The sequence below is a fragment of the Falco cherrug genome, chromosome 13 (assembly GCF_023634085.1).
Source record: "Falco cherrug isolate bFalChe1 chromosome 13, bFalChe1.pri, whole genome shotgun sequence".
NCBI lineage: Eukaryota > Metazoa > Chordata > Aves > Falconiformes > Falconidae > Falco > Falco cherrug.
The window spans coordinates 784,325-798,877 of NC_073709.1; the positions used below are offsets into that span (position 1 = coordinate 784,325).

General features: G+C 40.1%; 1 protein-coding gene across 1 annotated transcript; it reads left to right on the forward strand.

The window, feature by feature from the left end:
- The first annotated feature begins 2,383 nt into the window (after positions 1-2,383).
- Positions 2,384-14,017, forward strand: LOC129737280 (aprataxin and PNK-like factor). The gene is given in 6 exon segments (XM_055725977.1): positions 2,384-2,615; positions 2,618-2,690; positions 2,692-2,787; positions 9,501-9,626; positions 12,110-12,156; positions 13,452-14,017. Coding segments are annotated over 6 exon segments (660 nt in total). The 3' UTR covers positions 13,538-14,017.
- Positions 14,018-14,553: the final 536 nt, after the last annotated feature.

Here is a 14,553-nt window from a genome sequence, read left to right on the forward strand (position 1 = left end):
ACCCTGAACGCAGATCTGCTCTGTGCTGCTTTAAGTCTGTGTCCTTACCTGTGGTGCCTTTGCCAGCAACCAGCAACCAGCCTGCCACGCGTCCAGCCTGGCTCAGCCGCACCTCCCAGCGGGTGTGGGGCTTTGTACAAACTCACCCCAAGACTTTAACCCTTCCCTGGGGTCCTTGACTCCCCCGCCTCAGGTCCTACATTAGTGCAAGTTTTTATCTCCCAATACGCTTCACCCCAGGAGGAGCCACAGCCTGAGGCTCTGTCTTTACAAAACACAGCGATCCTATATTACACAAAAAACTTCAACAAGAGCATCTTTCTAGTTTAGGTCTCAGTTTTTCCTTGTCCTTTTCTAGAGCCAAAGTCAAAGGATCAGGTGGTGCTATATTAATCCCACGCTCCTTCTGCCACACTCTGTATGGCTTCTCAATGTGAAAAACAAATCTGCATGTGTCGTCCCATTTCCCTTGTCATCTTAAAAATAGCATTAACTGTAGCGAGGTGTTACAGTTTCCTGATCTTCTAAGATACATAAAGGCCACCATTGGTTATAATATTTTATCAATGTTTGCTTGACGTGTGGAATCAGACTCCACAATCTTTATCAGATTGTAAAGTAGGTATGTTTATTCAGCGCTGGGCAGCACCAGGGGTAGTCCCACCAAAGCCGTGTGCGCCAGGGGCAACAACTTGTCTCAATTTATATAATCAAATGTTGCATATACATAAGATTTCCAAATATACCGATACATATTCATAACCTAGCCCTGCTTCATATTAAAATTAGTTCCAAGAAGTCATTTCCATATGTCCCTCCCAACTGCGTTTGCGTAGTGCCTCTTGCTGGTCATGGGGGGCATGGGGATGAAGGCTTGGTAGTCTTTCTCACTCTGAACCTTCTCTCTTTGCCAGACTCAGTTGCTCCTTGGTCTTTGTCCAGACTATAGAGTTGGTTTTAGCTAGTTCTCATCACAAACTGTCCTTCAGGAGGAGCTGTAGACTCCTTGCTTCAGTTAATTTACACAATAGTTAGTAAAACAAAGCATTATTTATCAACAACAATCTAGGTAATCGTTAAGCAATTAGACCTACTAAAACTTCTTTAACCCTTTCCCTCACACTCCCACCCTGCGGTCCTCCTGTATTCTTCCAGTGAGCCAAAATACAACCCAAAGGGCTCATGTTCACTCTTCCCCCCCTCTGTTGACCTCCCATTTCACCTTTATGCAATACAGTAAATAATACAAATTATCACAAGTTGCAGGTTTCAGCACTCGCTTTGTAGCTGAGCTACGTCTCAGTTGCACAAAACACTCGCACAAAAGGGCCCGTTACACACTCACTCTGCTACTCAGATAGATAGCAACAATACCATTTTATGATGGACATTCCGACCTCAAACACCGTTATGCCACCCCAGAACGTCAAATATCAACAAGAGGTCTCAACTAATACACGGTACCGAATTTTACAACAGATGACAAAATGGCCAAAAGACATTCTTGAAGAGAACCCAAATTGGCCAAAACACACCACTTGGGAGAAAACCTGTTACCCCTCGAGAGGCCCCTTCCCGCTACCGCAGCGAGGAGAGCACCCGAATTCCCACCCCCAGCCTTTCCAGGGGCAAGCACCAGCGCTCTTTACCTCACGTAGGACGTCTCCTCACAACTTACAGGTATCCCCAACCCAACTGCAACATACCTGGTCCACCGACGATGGTCCCTGTCTGTCCTCGCAGTCATCTAGGTGAGTAGGGGAGTCCTCCTGAGAAACCCTGGGGGCACCCAGAGGAGTCCTGTCCTCAGCAGGTCCTACAGCCGGACAGAGAGGGTCTCACCTGGGTCACCAAACTGACATGTGGAATCGAACTGTACAACTCGAGGGCAGTTACAAAGAGGTATGTTTATTGCAGCGTTGGGTGCAAGGGGGATCGCTACTCCTAACTTGCACGCTGTTTCAACAAGCCGACAGATATTTATTATACAAAGTCATGCAAATACGTAAGGTTTCCAAAAATTCATTATCATAACCTCCTCCCTCTGGCGCCTCTTCAGGATGTACTTTTCATCTTATTGGGCAGTTACCTAAATTTCCTGCTTACCTTTGCATACATTAGCAGTCTGTTGTTTAGTTTCTGTTACCTACTAGAGTTCTTTACACTTCCATCATCTAACCTTTTGTTCAAGTGTAACACATCTGCTGGCTAACGATGAGCCCCAAGCTAATATGTGCCCACGGGGCTGGTTTTAATCTCTATCAAGGTCCTTTCCAGCCTGGGCTCTACTATGATTCTCTCACTTTGAAAACAGGAATGATGAGGCAGAGTTTGACCTTAAAGCTTTTAGTTCTGAAGAATGTACATTTTCAGGTCCTTCAAAATGGAACCTTGTTCCACAGAATGCTCTGGATTTCCTCTTGAGAATACCATGAGAAACATGGCAGGGAATGGCAAGACTGGAACAAAAACCCCTGGAAGTTCTGTGGGAAGAAAAGCTAGGCAGCAGCATAGTAAATTGTCTAAAAGAGTAGGTCAGATCTCCAGTAAAGGAAATAGAATTGAGGAAACAGTAAACAAAGAGCAGATGACTGGTTCTGCAAGCCAACAGGCTCACTGGGCAGGACTTCCTGATCTTTTGGTGCCCAGGAAGGGACTCTTGAGCCTGATGCAAATCTGGATTACAAGACAGATTTCTGATTCAACCAGAAGTGCAGATACTTCAGAAAGCTCCAAACAGAACAAGCGTAAGAGGACACCTTGCGTGTATGGAACCGGCTGTTACAGGTGAAGCAAAAATAAACCCAGCTTAAGCTAGCTTGTTATTAAGAAGTACTGTATTAGCTACCAAAAACAGTAAAGTCGTTACAAGCTTTGATTTGAAAGAAATCTTTTGGTAAATGGGGACTGATGAGAAACCAATGGCATAGCAAGAATTTTAAAAGTATAAAAGGAGGAGCCAGGATGTCTTGCTAACTTTCAATATAACCTAAACAAGGGATGATGTACTTCAGCAGATTAAACGATGCAGAGTTCTAGGAAATAAGAAACAAAGGTCCACTTTAAAAAGGAAAGAAATAAACCCCCCTGTGTGTACAGTACATGTACCGGCAGGGAGAAGAGATGTAAATGATTGAAATGCCCAACATAGACCCTGTAGGCTTATTTTATTTGCAGCTGAAACTTTTATGAAAGATGAAGTTATTGTATGCTTTGTGATCTGACTATTTAAAATGCTTATTATTTGTTATCCCTAAACAATGGAGAATTACTTCTGTTGTAACTTGGCCAATCTGCACCATTTTTTTTTTTTTTATTTTTATTTTTTTTAAGCATTCAGTCCCCTCTTAAAACCAGAACAAGTCACACTTATAAACTCCCTGTGAACCCTTATCTGGTCAGTGTCTTTGGCGATACTTCAATTGAGGGATGATTTTTATTTTTTTTTCTGCTACTCATATCCTCTCAATTCACAATCTGTCATACAAATGTTTTGTGCGATACAAATGTTCCAGCAAGATCCCAAAAACCCCAGTGCTGAGTGCCTGGTCTCCTGCTAGTTCTTTCTGCCCAGAAAAGATCTGTAATGCCATGTGTTAATATATTGAAGAGAAGATAGGCGTCTAGAGGTGTTCCTGAGGGTAGCAAGTGACCAGTGACCTGAGAACTGCCTTTAGGAGAAGATTTTGAGCACTACATAAATCTATGTACATTGTAAGCACAAAAGATAAGGCTAATCCAGGAAACAGGAGGTCCTGTGATTTTTGTTTTTTTTTTAAATATTATCACTGTTACTACTTTTGTATTTTTTACCTCTTCCCCCAAGGGGCTTGAGTGACAGTAAAAGCTTAGGTTGTTCAGCAAACAAGCAAGCACAAGTAAATGGGTTCTTGTGTATGTTTGGTGTGCCTGTTGCTGCAGATAACTGCGTAAAGCTGTTGTGTTCATGAGCACATCAGACTTCCAGTTTTCATGTAGCATTCCTTCGCATATCTCAGTTTTTGCCCTTCATGATTATGAGGAGGACATGGTTCATTAGGCAGCCAAGCTGATCCAGTAGTACAAATGCAGCCTTTAGTTTGCTCCAGCTACTTTTCATTTTGCTCAGACAAGTTTTCCCCTCTGTGGGGGTGAAGCTGATTCAGTGCTCTGACACGCTGAAGGATTCCTAATGTTTTGGAAGGCAAGTTTTAGTTACAGGTAACATGCAATAGGAGTCTGCATGTGCACGTTTCTTCTTGGGTCTTTATTCTAAAACATTTGGCAGCAGTACTTTTGGGAAGTGTTGCTTTGTAAGAAGAAAAGAATGCTCTGAAATAGCACATAACGAAATCTTATTTTGTTGGAGAAATTTGTAAATAGGAAGTATCAAAACCATCAGCTTTGATCTTCAGGAAATGTGATGAGACTAAACCTGCTTGTTTGCAAAGAAAGGTGCTTTATCGTCTGTCCTGTATGTGCTTTTAATGCAAGACCACCAAGTAGTCATTCTGCATCAATGAGATAGCTATGTTGCAGTAAAGCAAGCCATTGCAGTTACCCATATTCTTGACAGAAGTGTATATAAGTGTGATGTGAATGGACGCTTTGAAGGAACGCACTGATAGCGTATTCAGTTTTTGATTGTGTAGTGTTCTCCTTGAGCAAAACCTGTTTTTTAGAGTTGCTAAGGAAGAGGAGCTGCTTTGAGTGCTCTTTTGAGTACGATGAGTAGCTGGTTTTTGTCTCCTTCCATTAACCTTATGAAAGGTGTCTTCTAGCACAATGTGCTGTAGGAGTCAACGTCTTAAATGAGGACTGCTTTGGTAACCATAACATTTCCTTACAGTGTTCTTTCTAGGTGAGGTTTCATATAAAATGTCATTTTTCCAATAACTGAATGCCCTTCAGTTTTCTAATCCGTATTTTATAAACTCCTAGTAAGAGATACTTGTCTTCTGCATATGACAGGCACCTTTGGTGGGTGCGTGGTTGAACAGCACAAATGGAAAAGATGAAATGTTAGTTTAGTTGATTTTATTAGATGTCTCTAACACATAGCTGAAATGTTTAGGAAATAACTTTGTAACCCATAGCTCAGTTTCTTCATTTATGAATTTGAAAACACTGCTTTTTGAAAGAGTCAAGCTTGATTCACACTTCTCTCTGCAGAGATTCTTCTTCTTATCCTCTGTCAGTGTGAGATTCTCTTCCTGTGGCAGTCTGAAGCTTTTTCCAAATCGAAAGAAACTGCTGTTACCACTAGGAGGCAAGTGCTCTGTCTGTGTTATATCTGACTATATTTGTTGTCAAGGAACTTACTCTTTGAATACTGTCTTGTGTTCATTTTCTTGTCTGCTGCTCGCTTTTCAGAAGTTAGAAGAATAGGGATTTAAAAACAAAAACAAATTCAAACCCAACCCCCATTTCGAGTTGCATAGTAGGGGTGTGGTACAGCTGAACTCTCATCTCTGAAACTGTAATTTCACAATTTTTGTCCACAATTCTGTCCTTTGGCTAGCCTGTGGTACAGTTCTGTGCTGACTGGGTGTGTGTGAATCTTTCCTGTAACTGTCAAAGCAGGGCATGCTCAACCAGCCTTTGGATTTGTATGTGCATTCTTCTAAATACTGTGCTCTTTGTTTATGAAAAGAAGTATTTTTCATTTCACCTTCAGCTTGTAAATCTGGCAGCTACAGACTTGCATCTGTCTTTTTATGAGACCTGTTTTCTAGTAAGACTTAGAGTTTAGAACTTATAAACATCTTACACGCACTTGTGGCGTTAACTTCAGGCTTGAATACTATGGCTTTATAACTAGTGCTGGTGAGTCATTACGTTTTCCTTACCAGTTTCTTTAGTAGGCTGAGAAAATAAGCCCTTGAGATGACAGGGGTCTCCTGCATGTGATTAAGAAGAGCCAGGGATTCTGACCTTACCACTTAAATTTGTTTTAGAAAAAGCTTTTAAGATGCTTTTGGGAGCTGCATAGATGAAAACTGTCTTGAGTATTTCACTGAGCGATGCTCAGCTGCTGCTGGAGATGACTGCATTGATTCTGAAGAACTTTGTAAGTGTTACTTGCATAATTTTTATTTGCATAATTTTCTGCCACAAATTCAGAGCTTCTGTGTATGAGAAGGCAACTCTCCTAAAACTTTATTCTTAAAATAGGCTTTTAATTGGTTATTTTTTGTGCGAGTAAAGCTTAATGATTTTGTTTTGATCAAATTAATAACGTATTCCTGTGCAGCAAGGTTTTGTTGTAAAACTAACTTTGGAGTGCAGCTTCCAGCGTGAAAGGTGCTGTGCTCTTACAACTCAGATCTCTTGTATTCAAAAAAACCCAAACAAACCCTCAAACAAACCAAACTCTTAATAAAAGGAAGAAGATTTTTGCAAGAAGGGATAATGTGTACTTAATATTAGCTGTGCATTTCTCTGCTTCTATTTATTTTGCTGGATATCGTTGCACAACATCTAGAAATGGAGTAAGTATAAATTATCCACATAAAGGTAAGAGAAACTATGATGTTGTTACTAGTCCTGAGCATCTGAAATAGGACATGTTTAAGGTGCTTCACAGGTGATGAATAATTTGAGGAGCATCATCCACTGGCCCAAAGAATCCTGAGGCCCAGTGATAGGGTGCGTACCTCAAGACCCTTCCCTTTTTCTTGCTTCCTCCTATACAATTTTTTTTTTCTTTTTTCTCTCCTGCAATAAAGGCTCTTTGGTATTGGCCAAATAGCTTTTGAAGTAAATTCATGAAAGGAACTGGCTATCACCTAAAACAGAATAGGTTAGCTAACTGGCAGCTCTTAGGCCTTCTTTCCTTCATGACTATGATGCTGCATGTATCTTATTGTAGGAATAAGTATTAAAATGATTTCACAGAGCATCAGCTGCTTCTGTGTCCCTTTGAGAAGATGAATTGTGTTTCAAATGACTGAACTCAAATTCTGGCTAATATTGCTAGTACGTTAGCTCTGTGCATTTAGAAAACAAAGCAAGTAGCCTCTAAAATGACTTGGTTTCATCCCATTTATTTTTAAATGGCAAAAGAAGTAGGCAGCCAGCCTGAATGTGGCGTTAGAAGTGATGTTTTCTGAGAACTTGTAGAATAAAAGACTGGTAAATGCAGCCTTGCAATGATATCTAGTGAAACAGTATTTACTTACCCTACAGTCTGCAGAAATCAACAGAAAAGACCAGAACCAGAACAAGGCGTCTGTCACCTGTGTAAATAGGACTAAGGGACACTGGATCTCTGATAAGTAGCTCCTGGAAGAGTTTATCTGTAGCTTGCTTGCTGAGTTTCCCGAGTGAAAGATACCAAGCAGATGGAGATGTAAAAGTATTAATACTAAATATCTAATCTGTTTTCGGTGCCTGAAAGGAGGCCTGAATGGTTAGTGGGGCTCACGGTGCTTAAGTAATCATTTTGCAAAAGCTATAACAAACGCTTTTTCTCTTACAGTGTTGGTTGAAATGCTGAAAATAATACTGACTGTTCCCTAGAAAGTTCATAAGAGCCCGTTGTGGTCAGTGAGGAAGCTGCTGTGTATGTCGCTTAGCTGCATACGTGCTTCTGGCTTGGTGTTTCTAAATGCAGCTGTAACAAGTGCAAATGACAGCAGTAATCCCTCTGCAGTTTAAAGTTAGCATTGCTCTTGCTTGAGGCAAGCAGTTCACTTTTACAGTTTGCACAAAGATGTTGATTATGTACACTGGGAATTAGTGGTAAATCACTGAAGTATTTTGTGTATAACTTTTGGAAAATCATTTATTAAAACATCTCGCTTTTCTTGCTTTCAAATATGCTTGAAAAAAAGTGTCTCTAAAAGAAATCAGAGGGAAAAAGTAGATTTGCTTTTAGTACAGTATGTTCACTATGACATAATTTTTTGTAGTGTCTTTTGATCTGCCCCATGAATTTCTCCTGAAGTCATAATGTATTTTTCTGTGTTCTTTTTAACATCACTTCTTCACAAAGTGATGTTGTTTATAGCTGCCTTGTCTTGTACAGTGCTCTCATCACTAACATCGGTGTGGCTCAGCTACACACAGAGTTATGTCTTAGGGTACAACTTCATGTCATCGTTGTGATTTGGTATTTCAAATAAAATGCCACGGTAGCCAAGGCAAACCTGAGAGCATAATCAATGTAATGTCCAGGAGACTGCTCCATTGTTTTGCCAGTTGATGGAGTCAATAGATAGCACACAGACACCAATACAGAAGATACCCTTGATGCACTGTTTGTTTCAAATTAATGCAGAAAATAAGGCAATATGCACATACAGAAGGATTAGCCTACGATACCCTGATTCAAACAATAAAACAGATAAGCAAGGCAATGCACCTAATCGTTACTATTCACAGCTAGCTGTAGTGGTTCAGAAAGATACATCACCCGTTGCCCTAACAGGTTGCCATCCTCCAGCTCCGCAGTCGCTGGGGAGCCCCTGTTGCACGAGGATCTGGAGAGCCTGTCCCGGCAGCTGGGAAGTCCTGCGCAGGGCATCTCCTGGTAGGTGAGGTCTGCAATGTCGCTGCAAGAGGGTTCAGCTTTTACACTATTAACAAACAAGCTCACGTAATTCCAAACGCGGAAACATCTGGTTTCACTCTCCTGTCAGATGCCACCAAAGCCTGGCCAGGGGTTGGGAGGAACCGAGGGAGTTCCCTTTATCGACTGGATTTTAACCACCGGTTTCCAGACAAGGCCAAACAGCTGGATTCATGGCTTTGGCCGCCCGCCTCTAAGCAAGGAAGGATGCGCTGTCTCTTCTGTCATGATTGTAGTTTATCCAAGGTGCATCTTTTGCTAATGGCCATACATGGTTCACTAATGACCGTGCATATTTCGCTAATGATTGGATACTAAATACATATATTTAAGGTTGGGTTGGCGGGTTCTTCTGGAGGTCAGCTTTGGCTCAGGGCCTGCTGCTCAGGCCCCAGCACTTCATCCCTCTGGAATAATACGCTGGCATTTGAAGTGTTCAAGTGAGTAGTAACTTGCATACGGAACAGAAGTAATGATTGAGCCATACTGCCTGAAGCTCACAGGTGATCACCCGAGAGCGTGGGAAGGCTTCAGGACTGCAGTTGCTCGGCTGCCATGGGTTGGCCCTCGCAGCTTGAGCTCAGACTTTGCGAGAGGTTTGTGTAGCACTTGGTAACTCCAGAGGGAGTCATGACGGAGCAAGCCACAGAGCGAGATTCACGCTATGGGACTACATCAGTAGATTGTGTATGTGTTGGAGGCCTGAAACGTAAAGCTGATGATGGCAAATAGGAAAATTCATGTTTTAACCTCTTGCGGCCTCTGCTGAAACAAAACTTTTCTTCAATTATCCTGAAAGCAGGTCTTACGTTCTGCATCAAGTTAAACGTTAAAAGCTTCTCTTTCTGTAACCGCTGAAAATGTCACTGATTCAGTAACACCTTTCTTACCTCCACTTCTCCTGTTTAAATGGAATAGTCAGTTCTTGATCTATATTTGTCTTTTGCAGGAAGAATCCCATTCACTTTCAGCAGTTTAGTCACCCTAATGACGATGACAATCATGAAACAGAGATCGTAACTCAGGATAACAATGATAACCAGCCTGAATGTCCGTATGGAACGGCTTGTTATAGGTAAGAAGCACTGTACAAAATGGCTTTTCTTGTTTTACAGGTTAAGAATGTTCTCCCCTGGAGTTGCAAATTGACAGTAGGATAGTGATGTTAAATCTTGACTGTGGCTTTCCAAATTTACTGGCGCCAGACTGCTACCTTTATGCCACCAAGGTCTGTGCAAAGTATTTGTGATTTCAGCTGGTGAACATGAAGCCTTGACTTTTGGAACCTGTTCAGTGGCCTAGAGATCAAAACTTTCTCATTTTTCAACCTGTAGTAAACTGTTCTTGTATAGAAACAATAATTTATTGTTACATGTTCTTCTTGATATGTAACTTTTAGTTCAGATTTTGACAAAATATTTGTTAAGATTTTGTACAAAACCTCTATTTTAGTCAGTATTTGATTTGTTAGAAAGCATAATTTAGGTACCAGCAAGAAAATCCAGTTTATGGCTGACTGCTGTTTCTTTTAGCAGCTGTTGATTTTCTTCAAAAGATCCTTTTGTTCCATTTGTTTCTCAATATCTAGGTTTTACACTTGTATTTAGCAGAGTGTAAGGACTGCTTTGTAATTGATGCAATGGACAAAAGGATATATTTTGAGACAACAGCCCTTCTGTGGGGGCATATTGAAACTAACAGCTGCTGTTAAAGATTGTGCTTGAGCAGAAACATTTTCTCTCTCTCTCCCTGGAAGCGTGATGATCCTAAAGAGCGTGTTCTTTATAAAGTGTAACAAAATGGGAGTAACTTTTAAGGAAAAGCCATCTTATGTTCAACTAATGCAGAAGAAGTGTTTCTTTTCTCAAAAACCATCTGTGAGATGAATTTCTCATCTCAGGATGCGAAATCTAGGTTTATACCGCTCCTGAAATTGCCAACATACTTTTCAGGAGTACGATGGACACTGTCCAAAACTAAAACTGTCTCTCCTTGCAGATAAGTCAACTCCTGTGCTGTATTAGTTGATCATTTCTTAAACAGCGTTTCATTCTTTTTGGGGTAGAAGGAAGGAGGCACCCACAAAGCAATGATAATTCTTTCCACAAAGCAACAGGTGTCATTTGAAGGATTTTGATGTTATTTTTGTTGTCTTTATCTGTTGGCTACTACTGGAATACATAATTGAGTTATCTAAATGCTGTGCCTTGAGTTGGGATCAAATGCTCTGATGCTACCAACACTTGCAAAACACTGGATTAAGCAACTGTTCTGTTTCAGTACGGTATTTAATAGAAAGCTGTACTTGCATGTTTTTATTCAGATAACTATCCCTTCTAATGCACATGAAATGCACTTTGGGATAGCAGTAGCTATAAAATGTAAATCAGCTTCAAGTATGTGAATGTGTAACAAGTTATTTGATGTAAAAATAAGATTTTCTTACTGAAGAGTATTCTGTTTTTGAAGAATAAGAAAACATAAGCAACTAGTTTTACAAGGCAGTCTTCACAGCAAGGGTATTTTGTAAAATATCAAAAAAATTCTGCAGTTATAGAAATTAATCTTGTGTTTCAAGCAATGTCAAATGGTCTGTCATTCTTAAATAGTGGGCTTTAATTGTTGATTCTTTTTCAGAAGGAGAAATTAGGACAACTGAACCAGTTTTCTTCCAAAGTTAGAATTTTTTTTAATTTTAATTTTCTGCACAGAAGTAAATTGAGCTGAAACAATTTTAACGTGCCGCTCTAATACACTAACACAACAGATCAGCACGGTGTAAGTGGGACCAAGTTAAAACATTAGAACAGCATTGGATAACTGCTTTAGGGGGTGGGATAAATCAGTGTGTTCATGACCTGGATCGCAGCCTGAATGAGGGGAGCATTTATTGCAGATCAAAGAGTAAGTTGACTTTAAATTTTTAATTTTCATTGCATTGATGCTGTTTTTTAATAGAAGACATACACACTTGTATATTGAACTTCCCAGATTGCAGCAGCATATTGCAGAAATGAGTAAACTCTCTTAACAGTCCTTCTTTGGCCTTTCCCTGTGATACTTTGAGACAGGCAATTCTTTTCAATTTCTTTAATTTTCCCAAACTATTTGATTTTTAGCCTTATGTTGCAGAATATGGAAGTTACGGCTGGGTATCTCAGACTTGTGATGCACTGTGTGCATTGCACTTTGTGCACCAGAGGTTATGTTCTGGTTTTGGTTTTAGTGAGAGTAAATAATTGGATCAGTTCTTATTATGCTGAACAAATGCATCTCATCTTACAAGTTTGGAAACTATCTCATCTCTTGGTTTTGGTCAGCTGTCTTTTTTATTTTTTTTTAAAAGGCTGAAACAAAAGGAACTCTTATGGAACCCTTTTTTTCTTCCACCCTACATTACGTAAGCTGAGACACTGCAGTAAGGCACTGGTCACAGAATTTTATTTTAAAAAGAAGTGAAAATTATTCACAAAATACAGAGGAGTTCTGGGAACTTGTTAGGTTCTTGTTAGGTGTGGAACAAGGTGGCAAATCAAGCTTTTACTGTTTTCTTTGCAGGAAGAATCCACAGCATAAACTAGAATACAAGCACAGTGCACCTCCAGGTAAGCCAAGTTGTTCAGTATAGCTCAAAGTGGGGGGAAAAAACCCCCAAACCCAGTAATGGATGCCAACACCTTGGAATAAAATGCTTTAAGTGAGAAAGTAACATTGCATTTGCAGCTTGCTCTGTATTGCCCTGCACCCTTGCTCTTCTTGAGCATGCGGTGTTGCCGTTGTCTGTGATAAGGAAGGTAAGGCTGCTTGGCCGCTGCACACTTACATTCACTTTTTCAAATGTTTTTCAACTGAAACAAGATGGTCTGGGTCAGACACCGCTGACATAGTTTGTATGCTTTATATCTTAGGATTTGACAAAAATGCCAGGTGGCAAGTGGCTGTTTTCATGAGTTTAACAGGTTTTATTGAAAACTAAGCATGGTATAGCATGGTCTTACCAGATCTCTCTATTCTGCTTCCTCCATTTGGAGCTGGAGTATTACAGTGAAAACAGGGAATATACTGAAGTATTTCTCAACATTTCAAATGGATACTGCAGTAAATTTTTTCTGTAGCTTTTTTTCCCATCCCCACAGCAAAATGTGTATATCCCTATAGCATGTATGTTCTGTTGAGGCTTGGAGGGAATATAATTAAAACTGAATCTGAGATTCTATTCTAAAAGTCTTTTTGTATTCCAGTAACTAGACTTGTTGAAAAACACAGGGGAATATACTGTTTATATTTTGTCTGTTCTTAGAGAATTCAAAGATGTACTTTGCATTCTTTTTGTGCTTTTTCTTAATTATTGGACTTGGAGGGGTTTTTTTCCCCAATTTAATTCCCAATGCAAAAAGACAATACTTTAGAGCAGAACAGTTAGGGAAATGTAATGATAATGCATTTTACTTCAAAAAATCAGGATTATGACATTACCCCTGCCCATGGCAGGAGGGGTGGAACTAGATGACCTTTAAGGTCCCTTCCAACCCAAACCATTCTATGATTCTATGGTTATTAAGGAGAAATTGCATTTATGGAAACAATGGCGTAAAATATTTAAATGCTTTGAAATACTGCAATTGTCTGCTGTAAAAACCCCAAACAGTACCGATGATGTTTGTCTACAGATGGCATGGTTCATAATTGTAAGAACAGTTCATCTGGGTAATCTTTCAAGAATCATTTAATACAAAAAAAAAGGTTTTTGGGGGCAGCAGAGTAGTTTTTATACTTGTAAATACAGCACAACCATTGCAGCATTTCTTTTAATAAGTCAGTCTTCTGTTGTAGCAACCTCTCCGAATAACCTTATTGCTAGGTTGTACTCTGTCCTGGCTAATAACATTTCTTTCTTTAGTACCTGAAAGAAGAACACGACAAAAACTTCAAAAAATGGTATGTTCTGATGTTATGAATGGGCCCATCAGCATGGGATGCAACTGATCTGCTTTGGGTTTTGGGGCATTTAGTGGTGCTGGAGATGCTTGATAATACTTACCTGAGAAGAAGGTAGTCATTATTTTAGTAAAACTCTGCTTCCTTTTTTGCAAGTAATAGTGCTGGAATTGAATTCCTGTGTGCTGAGCACACCTGTCCTTCCCTGGAAGCAGGCAGCGAAACAAACAAATGTTTTGAGAGACATGTGTGACCAAGTCAATTCTTCCTTCCTTGAACAGGGTTCATAATAGGATGAAAGGAGCCAATAGTTCATCCACAGCTAGTTAAGGTTACCCCATGAAGACTGATTGCTCTTGAAACATTGAGATACTCCTTCTGCATTGCATTGACCTCTAAATAAATGTCAAAAGATATCTGCGGATGTGGTGATGAGCTTTTCTTATATTTACTCTGAGGTATTGATGTTACAGGCTTGTTAGGACTGAAGTGTCGAAGAAGGGTAATGCCTTTCAGCTGGGGCAGTGTTCCCTGTGAACTATGTATGTATCCTTCGAACTTTAGTTTCTAGAAATCAGTGAGGATTGTGTAGTATCACAGGCAAGCTGTAGTCTCTCTTGATAATGTAACCTGTAATACTGTGTATGAGTATCTCCTCCATTTACCAGTAGTACACCTAGCTTGCTTTGCTGCTGCCAATAATATTAACTTACATGTGGCAGGTGCATGGGCTCCAGTTTTAAATATCCTTTAGCTCTGTTTCAAGGCATCTCTTGTATCTCAGTTTGGCTTCCAAATGTGAAGCTTCCTGTTATTTCTAAAATAATTTAAAAGTGAGCGTTGAAGAGCAGTCTGAAAGCCTGATGATATGCCATCTTTACTTTCACTGGCCTGAACAAGGCATGAGGATGTGGAACTGCTGCATCTCGAGTGGAGGTGGGAACTGACTTGTCTTCTTTGAGATCACCAAGGTGTGGCTGGGCATTTCCTACAGAAATCTTCAAAACAGAGATCTGCCTTCTAGAGAAAGTAAAGTGCAAATAGCTGTAGTTTTCTAGACAAAG